The 15,911-nt window shown below is 36.6% G+C and overlaps 6 protein-coding genes across 7 annotated transcripts; 3 read left to right on the top strand and 3 right to left on the bottom strand.

Moving 5' to 3' along the window:
* Window positions 1-352: 352 nt before the first annotated feature.
* On the top strand, window positions 353-3,004 carry LOC124493857 (histone H3.3A). 2 transcript variants are annotated; one of them, XM_047056966.2, is made up of 3 exons: window positions 353-656; window positions 2,067-2,358; window positions 2,451-3,004. In XM_047056966.2, exons 2-3 carry the CDS (start codon window positions 2,077-2,079, stop codon window positions 2,577-2,579), a joined length of 411 nt encoding a protein of 136 aa, XP_046912922.1. In that variant the 5' UTR covers window positions 353-656; window positions 2,067-2,076; the 3' UTR covers window positions 2,580-3,004. The 2 variants fall into 2 exon arrangements, with proteins under 2 accessions (XP_046912922.1, XP_046912923.1); XM_047056967.2 differs by lacking the exon at window positions 353-656 and adding an exon at window positions 1,481-1,874.
* LOC124493855 (glycoprotein-N-acetylgalactosamine 3-beta-galactosyltransferase 1) lies at window positions 2,451-4,548 on the bottom strand. Its single transcript, XM_047056962.2, is given in 3 exon segments — window positions 2,451-4,011; window positions 4,013-4,395; window positions 4,458-4,548. Coding segments are annotated over 2 exon segments (1,353 nt in total). The 5' UTR covers window positions 4,349-4,395; window positions 4,458-4,548; the 3' UTR covers window positions 2,451-2,994.
* A 500-nt stretch (window positions 4,549-5,048) lies between these two features.
* Window positions 5,049-6,685, bottom strand: LOC124493856 (uncharacterized). The gene is made up of 3 exons (XM_047056964.2): window positions 6,560-6,685; window positions 6,057-6,485; window positions 5,049-5,912 (listed from the first exon to the last, which is right to left on the bottom strand). The coding sequence occupies exons 1-3, from the start codon at window positions 6,566-6,568 to the stop codon at window positions 5,403-5,405; spliced, it is 948 nt and encodes a 315-aa protein (XP_046912920.1). The 5' UTR covers window positions 6,569-6,685; the 3' UTR covers window positions 5,049-5,402.
* Window positions 6,686-10,327: 3,642 nt separating this feature from the next.
* On the top strand, window positions 10,328-12,152 carry LOC124493488 (uncharacterized). The gene is made up of 2 exons (XM_047056565.2): window positions 10,328-10,870; window positions 10,937-12,152. Exons 1-2 carry the CDS (start codon window positions 10,738-10,740, stop codon window positions 12,007-12,009), a joined length of 1,206 nt encoding a protein of 401 aa, XP_046912521.2. The 5' UTR covers window positions 10,328-10,737; the 3' UTR covers window positions 12,010-12,152.
* Window positions 12,153-12,260: 108 nt separating this feature from the next.
* LOC124493719 (uncharacterized) lies at window positions 12,261-13,521 on the top strand. Its single transcript, XM_047056825.2, has 2 exons — window positions 12,261-12,526; window positions 12,585-13,521. The coding sequence occupies exons 1-2, from the start codon at window positions 12,370-12,372 to the stop codon at window positions 13,277-13,279; spliced, it is 852 nt and encodes a 283-aa protein (XP_046912781.1). The 5' UTR covers window positions 12,261-12,369; the 3' UTR covers window positions 13,280-13,521.
* LOC124493487 (uncharacterized) lies at window positions 13,391-15,782 on the bottom strand. Its single transcript, XM_047056564.2, has one exon. It carries the CDS (start codon window positions 15,780-15,782, stop codon window positions 13,518-13,520), a length of 2,265 nt encoding a protein of 754 aa, XP_046912520.2. The 3' UTR covers window positions 13,391-13,517.
* Window positions 15,783-15,911: the final 129 nt, after the last annotated feature.

The raw sequence follows: 15,911 nt of genomic DNA, 5'->3' as shown, positions 1-15,911 counted from the left end.
GATTTATTGGTATTGAATATCATGAATAAATTCTTTGCAAATAATTTTCGAATTCAATATTATTATTTTATAATTAAATAATCAAATAAACAAAACAAACCTTTTATCAATTTTTTTTTTCATTGTTCCAAATGGAAAAATGTATATTACATATGCGCCAAGCAGACTACATTGAAATAATCGACCATTTTTTTTATCACCAGATGGCAATAGTTATGTTTGTATGTTTAGGTTTAAATTTTTCCATCACTAGAGGGAGTTAAAAATTTTAGATTTAGCGGCGGGAGGATTGACCAATCTTATGAAGAAACTAAACAATGCTACTACCACAAATGAATCATACTATACCTATACGTTTGCTAGAAGTTGAGCATTGTGTTTGTGATTTGTGTTTGAGTGGCCAGCGATTGAGTCAGTGTTACATTTGTGCATTGTTATTGCTTGTTTGTTTATCTCTTCACTTTATTTTTGCATCCGTTTATCCCTTGACCGAATAACCGTCGTTACATCGAACGAAATTGAAATCACATTTCATCATTTCAGAATTTTTTTTTTGCTAACATCAAGTATTAAACTTGTTTTCATCTAAATTACTTTTCAAACATCTTTAGACATAAATTTTGGTCATCATCATTTCTTAATCATTTAATTAGAAGGTATGTATTTTTATTGATCAATGTAAATGAATAATTTGGTGCCAAGATCCATCGTCATCATTAAAATTACACCTAAACTCATTCACGCCATCAATATTTTTCCATGTTTGTAGTCATTGTTTTTTTTTGACATTAGTGATTGAAAGATTATTTCATTTGTTTTAGTGCGTTATCATGTCAAATTTCTTATTGCATCATCGAGATTATATAGAAGACAAGAATCCTCTGTCCTTAGAAAGTTCGTCATGTCAAGTAAATAAATAAATCAAATTCTTTAAGTTTTCTACAAGCTTTATTGAAAATTTTAATCGGTCAACACTGATTACTCTGTATCCACAATGAATTTCGCAATAATAACGCAAGGCGGCGGCCATCTTGGTAATTCGAACAAGCAAGCAAGCAATCGACAAGATGTGCTCGTTATGTCGGTTAGATTTTTTTTTCTTGTAACCATCATGTTGACGATGATGCCACCTGGTGTGTGACAAAGAGAACGAACAAGAATGAGAGAGTAGGAGGTGGTGATGATGATCATGGATTTCCTGTACCACCACTACCCACTGTGGTAATGTAGTCAGACAGGCTGGAATGTGTTGCCATCGATCCATTCTCACTTTTTTTTTACCAGGTACTAGCCTGCCATAGTATATATAGAAAAATTTGGTGCCCGATCCAATCGTTATTAATAAGCATATTATACACATTAAAATACATAAGCGACATAGAGATAGAGATTCTTGTTCGGATTTGAAATGATATGCCACTACTCTGTTTTCTGTTGTTGATTGGTAGGCATTTGCCCCTAGATCCAATCAAATTGACCTGAGACTTTTGACCACATAGAGATCTCAATCTGTTTATAGGGGATGGATACATTTTTCCGATTAGATTCTTGTCATCTACTAGTCCCGTTTCATTGGCATCTGACTTTTGCTCTTTATGCCCATCATCATATGTCTCATGTAGTTGTTGTTGTCGCTCATAGCAATGATCAATGCTACTAGCTTTTTAGTTCTCGAACTTGATGCTTTTGTGAGAGAGAGTGGACTGAATGATTGCTAGCGAGCACACATAACCTCATTGTTTATTGTGTTTTATTATTATTGTTATGTTATTATTACTGTTGGCGTGTCGCTCTCGATCTTTGAACCCTAAGAATCGCCTTTTTGACCACCGAATTGACCTAATCGCCTAGTATTAATTATTTCTAAGATAAAGGTGAGATGCCGCGAAAATTTTTATTGATAAATAATTGAATTCAGTGATAGTGACTAAAGATGGCGTCGTATGATTAGGCGCCATTGTTGATTTGATTGTTATGAATGTTACTCTGGCTCCAAATGTGGTTTTTTATTTTCGTTTTTGTTTTTTTTTATACTCATACTAATTTTTTTTCTTTTTATTTTCCAGAAGTTAAAATATGGCTCGTACTAAACAAACTGCTCGTAAATCGACTGGTGGTAAGGCACCACGTAAGCAATTGGCTACTAAAGCTGCCCGAAAATCAGCACCGTCGACCGGAGGTGTAAAGAAACCCCATCGTTATCGTCCTGGAACGGTCGCTTTGCGTGAAATCCGTCGATACCAAAAATCTACCGAGTTGCTCATCCGCAAACTCCCATTCCAACGTTTGGTTCGTGAGATCGCCCAGGATTTCAAAACCGATTTGCGTTTTCAGAGTGCAGCCATTGGGGCATTGCAAGTACGTAGTAAAACCATGGCCTCGTCGTTGGCCATTCGTCTAGAATGGATGTTGTTAATTATTATTCTAATCGCTCGCATTCGTCTTTATAGGAAGCTTCTGAAGCTTATTTGGTCGGTTTGTTCGAAGACACCAACTTGTGCGCCATCCATGCCAAGCGTGTGACGATTATGCCAAAGGATATTCAATTGGCCCGTCGAATCCGTGGTGAACGTGCTTAGGAGGGTGGACAAAGAGGAGGACTAGGTCTAGTTAACACACCATATAATTACATATACTGCTATAATCATTTATTATCATAATGACATATATATTTACACAAGATTACATCACACACATCCTAGCTCTTCATTCTGTTCGACTTAACTAAATTGTTTCATGTCGGATTAGCAGGCCATTAATGGTTTTGTAATCCAAAGTAACCATTGTCGTTCATTGTGTTTTGTTATTACACTCATACCATAATGTCACACCATACACATGCGAATACAGATAATAAGCATTTTTTTATTCACTACCCCATTGATAACCACTAAGTTCTCATACCGATCGATGTACGACCTGCAATGTATGGCCGACAGAAAGTTAGAAAAATGATTGATTGTCGTCATCGATTAAAAAAAAATAACCATTTATTCACGAAAAATCTTTGTTTTTTATAAATGATGATGATTCGTCCTCGTTAGGAGGCTTTTTCTTTCGATGTTTTGTTCTCTTTCGTTTCCGGTGGTGGTGATGATGATGATGTATATTATGGTGAGTATTGGTTGTCGTCATGGACATGATTGTTGTTCCGTCCAAGTCAGATGGCACTCGATAGGCCAGGTATGGAGGTGGATGATTGCCTAAACCGTCAATTGAGTCGAATTTGCTAAAAGCTGCCAAATGGTAGAGAAGATATTCAATAAAGTACATGGTGACCGAGGAAAATCCAGTGAAAGTGATAGCATGATCACTACAACATCTAAATCCGCTGTTCACAGGTAACAAGTTCGACATCCAAAATGTGTCGAACACGGATATAAGTTGTGGGTTGAGATGTTTTTCCGGCATGAAGGGATGAAATCGAGTTCCGCTGGATTGGTCGTAAGAATTTTCCGGGCGTACAGAATGGCTGGCAAAAAACATGCCAATGTAAGAATCAAACTGTCCTCCATATACAAGGCCATTGGTTGGTAAATTAATACAAGTGGTATGATTTCCCATGAACAGTGTGTTTGCTAGTAGATCGACTGATCCACGACTAAGTACGATTCCCGAATCGAAAGAATTATAAACACCCAAAAAGTAATGTTGGACTGGTCGACCAATGTAGAATCTTTCACGTGGATCCAACGGTGTAACAAGGTATCTTAGATTCTCTACAATGGCGTACGTTTGATCGGTGGTAATTAACAGCCAATCATAGTCATGTTTGACTCGAGCCATTAAATCGATGAACGCCAAACAAAACGTACGAGGTGATAGCAATGAATCGTCCAGGAATTTAATTTTGATGTAAGGTGCTTGTTTCTCGTGAAATCCACCATAAAAATGACGTTCGTTGCAATGTCGAGTCCAGGTGTGATTTACAGCTCGAATTCGACTGCGTGTGGTAGCCAACACCAAACAAAGAATTCTGGTTCGATTGGCCAACCATTCTGATTCCAGCTTCAGTGATGAACGGTTTTTTCCCATAACTAACCTGTTCATTCGGAATAAGCACAGATTCGAGTGACAATGATGCAAGCCATTTATCGTAGCTCATTGAATTCTGTTGCAAATGATCATCCAATTTCGATTGCCAATTACCGTTGCCGACTTCGAAATGATTCACCATAGACAATGGAGAATGCATCGAAGTGATTCGCATAACTGTTTGTTCATAATTGCACCAAACGATAGCAAAAAGTATACCCGATATGACTGAGCAAAGTATGAGAAACAATTTCCATATTCGCATCGCCAATATCGAATAACTATTCGCTTTTCGGCCTACGAACATGGCCATTGACCACTTGTTGATGCCAGAATTGATATCTTATTTTTTTTATATACCTTATGTGGAAACAAACAAATAATGATAATTACGGTGCTTACACATCTTGTTTCAATCTTACCAATTCCGGCCAAATGCAAATAAAATTACTGGTAGAAAAAAATATTTTGGCCACAACAACACTTGATGACCTGACAAAGATGGTCTTTGTGTAATACTAAAGAATACTCATTCATAGATGGCGCTTTAGAACAAATTCACAAAGTTGATTTGTTTTTTTTTTGATCATAATTCGAATGATGATGATGTTTGTTTCGACGGTGCGACATTTGTATGTTTTATTCATTAATTAATTAATTAATTCATGTTGTAATTTGTTAAGTCATGATGATGATGAATTTATTTTCTTAATAAATAAAATGAAATTTGAATAATAAAAAAAATATATTTTATTTACCAAGTAAGTCATAAAAGTTTTTAGTTTAACAATTCTAGATTTTTTTTATTTTTTTTTTTTTTTTTTTTTTGAATCAAGTAATTTATTATAAAAATAATACTTGTCCACTACTTTCAACCATTCAATTCAATAGTTGGATGCAATGATGCGATTAAAATGTGGTTTATTTTTAGATTAACTTTCAAAACAACAATAACAATAGCAACAGATTTTGATGATTCGAATGCACAGTGAATGAAAATGAACGAAATGAAGTGAAATGAAATGAATGAGGCTTTATTTCTTCAATAACAATACAATAATAATGAGATGGATAGATTCACGTACGATCAAATGGTTTTGGGCACACCTATTATTTGTGCCTTTATCATTGTCGTCGTTGATGAGAATTGTGAGTTTAATCCAACCAAAACTGACTTCATTGGTGTTATCAGTTTCAGTGGACGAAAAAAAATTGACTCGAATTTGAGGCCCAATCATAGATGATCAGCATCAAGTCAGATGTGTGTGTGTGTGCGTATGTGATGATGATGCTATGATCCAAAGATATAACATGACTGGACTGGATTAAGTGATATTACTTTACTAGTTGTACGGACCATCAGTTCATTAGGCACGGGATTTGTAAGCGTTGATGGTGCTCATTCCACTAGATCGACTACTACCACCTTCTAGAATTCGAATCGAGGATCCACCTGTCGATTGTGAAACAGGTGAGCTTTTGGTTCCGCCCGTTGAAGCTCCATTAGATGAAGCGGCTGCTTGTGCGAATGAAACGCCCGATAAAGCATCGTTGAAGTAAGATACGGCACCTGATGACGGACCGGATGAGCTGCCTGATAATTTACTTGACGAAGATGAAGCTCGTGTTATCGAACTGGTTGGTTGGTTCGAAGCAGCAGCAGCGTATTGGCCACTCAAACCACCACCCCCTTTGATACCACTGCCTAAACCAGAAGAAAATCCAGAACCACTGCTACCGCCCAAACCAGCGCCAAAGTCAGCTGCTTGCAAATTTCCACGTGGTTCACCTTTGGCGATAATCGTTTGGATTTCTTCTTGGACAGGTTTGATTTCCTGAATAACTCGACGGTATGGTGTGATGATTTCTCGAACTTCCTGTTTTTGGTAGAAAAATTATCATTAAAGACGCTTGTCCTAATCATTAAGTCGCTTAGTGCATGGAGTATTTGCAGAGTGAAAAACACGCGCCAAACTTGAAAAAATTTAAATTGTTAATAAATTTTTTAAAATTATTTTTACCTGTATAACTGGCTTTGTAACTTCGTGTACCAATCTATGAGGCTCATCTTCCGATGTGGTATGTTGAGCTTCACCTGCCGAACCTGGCTGATGTGTTTGCACGACATTCAAAGCACTGGAGGCTGATTTGAAATGGATGGTAAGCGGTAAATTACCAGCTTCTACTTCAACAATCTGGGGCTGAGGCAATTCCATCGGCACATTAACATGACGGATCTCAACCGTATGTGAAGATTGTACAGCTGCTGTAACAGGACCTCCACCGAAACCGGCAACTGGCTGAACGACACCGCCAGCAGATCCACCGCCATAAGATCCACCACCACCACCACCAAGAAGACCACTGCCATAACTACTTCCACCACTCCCACCGTATCCACCGGCTGCATAACAAGTGCTGGTCAACAATAAGCAAGCTGATAATATTAACTACGTGAATAGGATAAACAGATTAACACTTTGAAAATCACCTGGGATTATAGTAAACACCTTATTATGGTTACCTGAATCATTGTGAAGGAGTTATTTGATGCGGGAATCAGTGTTGGTCGATTATTCAAAAAATATGAACGAAACGAGTTGTTTGAATGACAAGCTGATGTCTGAAATAATCACGATCGACTATGGCTATTTATACGATTGATGCAACCCGACAACACAACGGTCCAGTTCTCTCAGCAGTTATCCAATTAATGTCAGTCCCACTTTCTCTATACCCGGCTATTTCGGGCACAACTTTCCCGATCCATATCGGACAGGTTTTCTTCTCATTCATTGTTGTCCATTAAAATGGAATGACTAGCCATGCAAGTGAATGTGAACGAAACCCCATCGTCAGATTAGTGCCAATAGCCGGATGGATTCATTTCAATTAATTATTAAATACGTACTTGTTATCACATTAATTATCGACATTTTGTTTACATCACATTAATCGAATGTTTCCTGTATTATATCTTGTTTAGTTTGGTCATCTTTTTTTTTGATTAACTATTTTATAGTTGATCAAGACGTGAATCATGAATACACAAATACAGATTCAATGTTATCGCTTGATTTTCGTTGAGACCCTTGTATTTTATGAAAAGGTTCCGTGTATCATCATCATCATCATCATCATTAAAAATGAGACAACCATCTAGGAACCAAGAAAAAGGAAGATAGTACTATAAGCAATAAATGTAAGTCCACTTATCATAGCCATCACACATTACATTAAAGATTTCTTCCACTGATAGATTTGTAGCATAACGAGGAAATGTTTGAATCACCATCAGTTATAATTGGATCGAATGCCTGAAGCCATGTTATTTGGATCGAATGTCATAGCTGATCGAAAATAACCACAATCAATCGGTTTAGTCCGTTGATGGTCATTGGTCGTTGTTATGCCAAGGCAAATCCTTATGTTCGGATCTATGAATACTGTTGGCCAAGCTAGGTGTTGCAATTTATGGCTCATAATGCAAATGAGATTTTATTGTTCATAATTGGCCGGATTAAATGGATGGATAATCAGTGCAAGCAAGCTATACTCTATATTATCGACCAAAAAAAAATCAACAACATTAGCCAATAAGATTGCAAATGTTTCAGCCACTAATTGGCATTCATCAAATCAAGCAGTCGGGCTAGTTTTGATGCCTTCCTGGTTCCGTGGCGTGTCATCATTGTATGTGTTTACGTGTAAATCTAATACCCGTCATCATAAATGATGATGATGAGGAAAGCTGTCGTGTTTGAATTTTTTGTTTCTTTTTTTTTGTTCATTTGAAAATCCACCACTCGTTTTGTGGCTTTTCCATTAGCATGGCCACCGTCGATTCTTTTTACCTTAATCCTATGTTCATTCGCAATCGACACTTGGCCATTTGCAATGCTGATTTGATTATAAATAGCCTTCCTGTTATTTCTTTCACAAACGTCATGATCCATGGATTATCAACAAAAATAATAAAAAAAAAAAAATAACTAAACGGAATTGTATATTAAACACGTTTAAAATTTTCAAAAAGCAAAAAGTGTTTTATTATCTCTTTATGATTATCATTAAATCAATAGTCATAGGAATGGAAAAGATATTGATCCACATGTTCGATAATGGCTGTATTAGAATGGCAAACTATTTGGATTAGATAAAGAAAATAAATGGCCAGTAATTCGTACAGTCCAGTAGCTATAATGGTTATCCATAATAAATATTTCGGTTTGATCGTTGAATTCATGGCCATTGCTCGTAATGTATAGCAATCGTTGAGCGATGAAACAGAAGACCATGGCGATGATGACGACATAATTGAGTTTATTTGGCCCAAAATTGTCCATAAAATCAGCATATTTTGTATTGGTGAAGACATGTTTGAAGTAAAATTAATACTGAAACTTTCATGCGATCAAGACAGGCTTTATATGTCAACAAGTCAACAAACAAGCAACTGCTGGTCATTATCAACCGATACCTAGTGATAAGACAGACCTTGCATAGTAGGTAGTGGTCATCTGTGTGTTATTATGTTTGTGTGTATCAACCAATTATACCGTATAAAAAATTAAAATCGCATGTGTCATATGTAGGTGGTTACCATATGAGTTATCATTTCCTTGAAACATTACCTCGAAAACGATCTATCCATCTATCTATTAATCCAATGAATGTTTGTTCGGAACAGTCATAGAGCACGATACAATAGTCATACTAGTTCAGTAATGATGATCGTGGCTGGTATTTATAACCGACAAACACACGCTTCAAGCACAGAAATATTTCGTATATACAGTAAATGTATGTGAATCTTGGGTTATTTTGAGCACATCTCATGGATCAGCCATAAGATGTGAACTCTTTGTTTGATATATCGTATATTTGGATATCGTAATGTCGATCGAATGGGATTGAGTTTGAAAGTAACAATGAAGATAAATGCCCAACGGATATGGAATGACAAGTCCAAAATAAACCACTCAATCAATCAATCAATCAGTTAGTTAGTTAGTTAGTTATCTTGTCATTCGAACGGACAATCACTGTTTGATCTCTTGATTATTGATCCATTATCGGTGATGTTATTCTCCACCCATTCATGACTGATTTATACTTGTTTTATAGCTCGTTTCATATCTCTTGCATTATATTTCATTACAATTCCTTAAAAACTGATTGTAGCATCATCTATGAATAAAAATCAGAACAATTTAAAGATTTTTCTGTTTTTAACATCTTATACATAGTTGATGATGATGATGATTATGTGAAAATCATAAATGGCTAGAGAGACGATTGCTGAATTGTTGGTTAAAATTGTGTATTGAGTTAGAAAAGAAAGAGATAGAGAAAAAAGAGAGGGAAGGGCGCGTTGATTAAATGAAACGAAACGAACGAGCTTGATGATGATCATTATGAACGGAATGAATGGTCATTAGGATTGAAGGCAAGCTGTCAGCCATGGATCAAACATTCCAGCATGTGACATTCATACATTCAATGAATGGGGCTCCATCATCATCAAGGTTGGCGATTCGTAGGCAAGAATCCCAAGATTGATAAATACAACAACAACAACTACCACCATCACTATAGCAATAATGAGGACGACCATCATCAAGTTGATCGCTATTGGTCTATGTTGGCTGTTGTTGTTGTTGTTCATAGTCATTTTCCTCATGCATCATCATCATCATCATCATCATCATCATCATCATCATCATCGGTTGCTTAATAATGATGATGATCATCATAATCATTATGTTGCCCCCACCAGCGAACCGAAAAGAATCGAATCAGCCTTGCAAACAAGCAATGAATCAAGAGCCCGATATAGTATAAATTCAGTGATGAACAACGGATAGAACAAGGCATCTTGCACTATATCGTCATTTAAATAAGACAATGAACGCGACAGATATTTGAGCCCCATTGTCAAATGAAAGATTGGCCTGGCCTCATCACCAGACTCAGACGGCTCATCATCATCATCATTGGCCAATATAAATTTGGTTATTATAATGGAAATTGCAATGATGATGATAGTGATGATGATGATGATGATGGTGATTACGGCCGCCGATCATGATGATGATGATGATGATGATGATGATGAAGATGATGATGATGATGATGGCGATGATTATGTTGATGATGATGATCGTCATCATAATAATAATGATTACCCCAAACCCACGAACACTGTGTATAGCTGCCTATACGACCACCACAAACGAAATAGGCTCTCTCTTTCTCTATATGGTTTGTTCTGGTTCGTTGTTAGCTTGATAGTTCGTTTGTTCGTTCATTTTGGTCAAGTCCCGAACATACAACCAACCGATTGCAACAACAACAAAACTAATAATGATGATGATGATGATGATGGCCGTGTGGGGATTCATTTGCTATGTGACTGTATATGATGATAATGATCATCATCATCATCAACTATTCGCTATTCGACATCAGCAGCAAATGATAATGATGATGATGATGATGATGATGTTGATGATGATGATTTGGGAAATGAATGAATTGAACATACGAAGCAAGAAAAATGAATGCACTACCAAGATGCAAGAAAAAGGCATAATTTCTTTTCGTTTTTGTTTGGGTTTTTCATTTCATTTTGTATTTGACGCTGGTCCTGTACACATCAATTCAATTTGACGATTCTACCATCGTACAAAGTGGAAACCGATGCATACACACAAATTGATACGTTTGATACGGGCACGACCCATGTTATACAACTTCGAAATGGAAGATTACAATAATAAGTTGATCGCTGAACGTAAATGGTCTGAGATTGCTATTGAAATGAATGCTTCCGGTGAGTTATAATCCAGTCTAAATTCAGCTGTATCATTAAAGTTATTTTTTGTTTTGTTTTGTTTAGTTAGCGAATGTAAGACCAAATGGAATTCGTTGAGAACTGCATTTAATACATACCTGAACAAATTGAAACGGATGAAAAAACCACGTACCAAATGGATTCATGCCGATGAAATGGCTTTCCTCAAACAATACCTTAAACGCAATCGTTATTCGGCTTCTGCTTCGATACATTCCAACGAAAACAATAATTCCATTCATCACTTGTCCGATAAGGACATACTTTCGACGACTGATGCAGCATTTCTAATGACATTGACAACAATGAAATCGGATGAACACGATTTATCGAATTCGAATCACAGTGGAAGTCATGTCGACTATTATGACATGAATGGACAAACACCGTCGCCAACACATTCCATAATGAATCTATCGATGACAACAAATCGTGCCAGATCTAATTCTATCTCTTCATTTGATCGAGTAACCACTCAACAATTGGTTAACAAATCAAATGTTACCTACGGCAATTCGAAAATTCTGGAGCCTAATCATGTAGACGTAGAAACCTGTGACGACAATGACCATGAATGTCAAAATGACCAACAGGATGATGATGACGATGATAATGATGATGATGATGATATGAGTGAAATCCAACACCATTCCAAGAGACATAAACTTGTGGACAAACAAGAACTGGATGGTGATGAAGAAAAACGTTTGAATAATGTCAAGATGGCCACCACAGTATCGTCTACATCGAATAAAGGCGAGAAAATGAAACGAATCACATTGGAGGCTCCAGAATCGATGCTTATCTGTTTCGATGTACATCACCACAATCACAGTCGACATCATCACAGCAACAATCCATCCAAATGGACGCCAACAACCGTCGAAGATGTGACAGGATCCGAAATGGACATTTTTGCCGATTACGTAGCGATGAAGTTAAAATCATTCTCTGTGGCCAATCGTTTAGAAACAATGACCAAAATCTGGCATCTTCTATCCGAAGCAACGTTGCGCCAATACTCAACCACACCACCAGCATTGGCCAATTTAATACCCATTGTAGCATCACATTGTCCACCGGGAAGCACTAATCTGACACCGCAAGACTTACGTTAACTAAACACTGGTATTATCAATTATAATCAATCCTTTTTCCCCTCTATTATCTGTGATATATAGCATGTATAGCAATCATATTGTAATTCCATTATTTGACGCTAAATAAACTAGCCAAACTATTTATTCTTGGCCATCTATAACGATAATAATTTACTCATTCTTGCAATGTATAAACCAGGCAAATGGCAATCATCATTTGACATTAATAATACAATATACTGCATTTAGATTTGTACGATGCTAGTTGTCAATTTCGGTTGGAATTTTTTCTATGGTCCTAATCATTCACTATAACCAAGGTGCTGTTGGCCAGATTATTTTTGAATTTACAAAAATTCGACCACCAAGAATTTAATAATGACCTCTGCAGCCGATAATAAAGTGGATAGCTACAAATTGATTGATTTGGTTAGACAACGACCCGTTCTTTATGATGAATTGTCACCCGAATATCAACAATACCGTCAACGACAACGTGCTTGGAATGAAGTGTCCAGAATCTTGAAACAGCCAGGTAAGTTTGTCAATGATTTAATGAGAATTTTATATACTAATTGACTACAATCTAACAGTTGACAAATGTCAATACAAATGGCGTTCTATACGGTCCTTGTACAATGGCTATCTACGACGTAAAAGCAAAAATCCCAGCCAACCAATCAGTTGTCAATATTCTGATCAATTGAAATTCCTGGACGAATACCTTCGACGTAAACGCAAATCCAAATCAAAAGAACGTGAACTGGACGAAGCAGAAGAGGAAGAAGAAGAAGTAGAAGAAGAAGAAGAAGATGATGACCAAATGGATGATGAAGAGCAGGACAAAGACGAGGATGAAGAAGAAGATGATGATTTAGACAAAGAGAAGGTGGCAAGCAAAGAGAATTATGTTGGTCGTCTATTGCAGGAGATCTATGACAAACAACAGGAACGACTACGTAATTTCCATCGTCGATCATCACCATTCGTATCGCATACTTCTACAACGACCACAACTGCTTATAAAACACCAGCCATTAATCGAATGTCAAGAACTCCATCCATCAGCCGTTATGACCAATGGAGCAATGACGATGATGATGATGATGATGCCAAACAATCTGTACATCACCAGCAACAACAGAAGCTGATTCTATATCCAACCTCTTGTATTTTAGAAGATCTCAGAATGTGGGGCATGTTCATGGTCATTTTAGCCGTTCTTGCTGCATTGGTTATTTTATGGCCAACATACCTAGGTCGGATCTTGGGACGACTTCGAAGTTAAGAATCATTAATCATCATTGCATTTTACCACATACACACACACACCTCAATCCAAAACGCATATCTATCATATATTTAAGATAATCATCGACATATACACATACATATTATATAATCATTGCAACTAAAAAATTATTTTATCACATACTTTTTTTTGTCACCAAAAGCATGAATTAGTTGACAAGAAACATTTTTTTTCAATCAATGTTTTTATCAAATAAATAAAAAAGCCAACAAAATCATGATATGTGCAGACTTTTTGTCAATCGATGCAATATGTAGATCAATCGGGTATTTTCATCTTCAATCGTTTCATATATCGAGTCATTGATGGTCGTGTTGATCGGTTTTAATCCATTATTATTATCAAAATTAATGCTCTCATCACCAGCTTCAATCATCGGCTCAAGTGGAGGAGATAATTCTGGCATTAACGTAAGAGATGTGGTAGGTGGTGATTCAATAGGTCTTGGACATGGGCGAATCGATGAAACGGTTTCATAAATGGCCTTGTACGGTTGATTCATCATCTTTGTAATGAGTTGGGATTCGTCCACCATGGTTTGGATTCGATCGGTGAATGATTGATCAAACAGACTGGATTGTTGCATATTTTTAACATCCATCACTATGATGTTTTTTTCAAATGGACCATCGTTAGTGTTGTTACTTTTACCATTCTGTTCAATTCGATTCGGTTTTTTGCTTCTTTTTTCACTAGAAGATTTGGATTTCTTTTTCCAATGACGATAATTGTGGCTCAAATCATCATGATGAAAGGACACATCTTTTCCTGTGTTTTTATGACGATTACGACGCATTAAACATCCAGCCATGATCAGAACAGTGATTATAATGATGATGATCAATTTAGATTTCTGGGAAGTCTTGAACTTTATCAGATGCTCGTAGAATTGTGTGGAATTCACTGTTACATTTTGTGGTTCGCTATGATTAACTTCGTCATCTGTTGTTGTTTTTGCACTTTCTGTTGCTGCTGGTACTATATGATCAATTTGTCTTTCAAATGAACGTTCGATTGCTTGATGGGGATGATGATTGTAAATCCAAGTATCAATTGCTTGGTGTTCGTCATCATAAGCGATGAATGTTTTTGTTGTTATTGTTGTCATCATTGTTCGATGCTCTATTGCTTTGGTTTTCATAAACGTTGCTGTGGTTGGAGATTGCCTTTTCTTTGGTGGCAAAGTCTTTGATGTTCTCATTTTAACAGATCGTATGGTGTGGTGGTCCAATTTGACTTTGCTCCTGGCTAGTTGTCTAGGAGGACTTTGGCTAATTACGGTTTCGGATATCGGTTTAATATAAGTTGGTTTATTAGCGATCACTTTGACAATTTGGTCATTAGTGGCTTGTGGTTGTCGATGATCGTATTGCAAGGCTAGTGGTCGTTGTATAGCCGAAGAATTGCCAAAACAATTAAAGAATTCGGCCATAGAAATTTTTGTTGAGTCTAAATACTCCAGATGGCCGGTAATCATACGACTTTGAAGAAAATCGAATTGATCTAGATTGAAACCACTAATCAGATCATCACGGTGCAAATCGATCACGTCTATTAATGTGCGAGCCAAAATTGCCTTGTCATTATGACATCTAAGTCTGCTCGATATCTGCACGAAACGACGAGGATCAGACATTTGGAACAAACCTCGTAGTAACAAAAGATTGGACATGAGACTGTATTTGAATGGAATCGGTATCAGGCGTAGTTGATGAGAAGGATTATCGTTAGGCAAATATTGATAAAACATTGTCTTAGGCCAGCACACCTGTTGATTCTTACTTGTTTGTTCGAATGAGTCATGGCATATGTCATTCTCAAATGATCGTTCGAAATGACAAAATGTGGCCACAATAAGTTGACCACAAGATGGTTTTGTCATCGTTCCAGAGGATGGTTGCAACAACCGATCGGAAATGGTACGCAATCTAGCTTCAAACATTTCAAGTTGGCTTTTAATGTCATCATATTTTTTAACATCGACATACGGATCTTTATTTAGTGGTGAATGACGGAAGTGATTGTTCATATTATTGAAACCGGCCATTTTCTCAGGATCAATAATCAATTGTTGCAAATCGGATGCTAACGAATGAACAATATCATTATCAAGAATCGAACGTTTATGTTTTGTCTGTTGGATAACAGATGGCGATACTATGCTAAACAATTCACATAAATCCATTGTGGTCAGATATTGGAGACGATAATGCTGTGTTGAGACATTAACAAATAAATCGTGTTGATGCCAAGCGCTGGACAATAAATGGCCACTTCTCCAATGATACAATCTATATGGTGTTGTTGGATTCATTCGAAAAAGTAGATAATCACCCATCATGAACATAGCTTGAATACGATTTGCATCGATGAAACAGAATCGTTCGATTTGGTTAATTGTTTGGCCAACAGTCCATGCCATTACCATTGAAAATAAAGTGATGTAAAATAGGTATGTGGACATTTCCATTCTGTTCATTATATCACTATATTTATATGATGGTAACGAAATGGTAAATGTAATCAAAAAACGACACAATAGCAACGATCGATACACAACTGTTTTATGTACGAAAATAATTATTCGACGATTGATTATTGGTAATAA

Source organism: Dermatophagoides farinae, chromosome 6 (genome assembly GCF_024713945.1).
Source record: "Dermatophagoides farinae isolate YC_2012a chromosome 6, ASM2471394v1, whole genome shotgun sequence".
Classification (NCBI taxonomy): domain Eukaryota; kingdom Metazoa; phylum Arthropoda; class Arachnida; order Sarcoptiformes; family Pyroglyphidae; genus Dermatophagoides; species Dermatophagoides farinae.
Note: the sequence above shows the minus strand (reverse complement) of the source record. Positions and strands in the feature narration are given on the sequence as shown.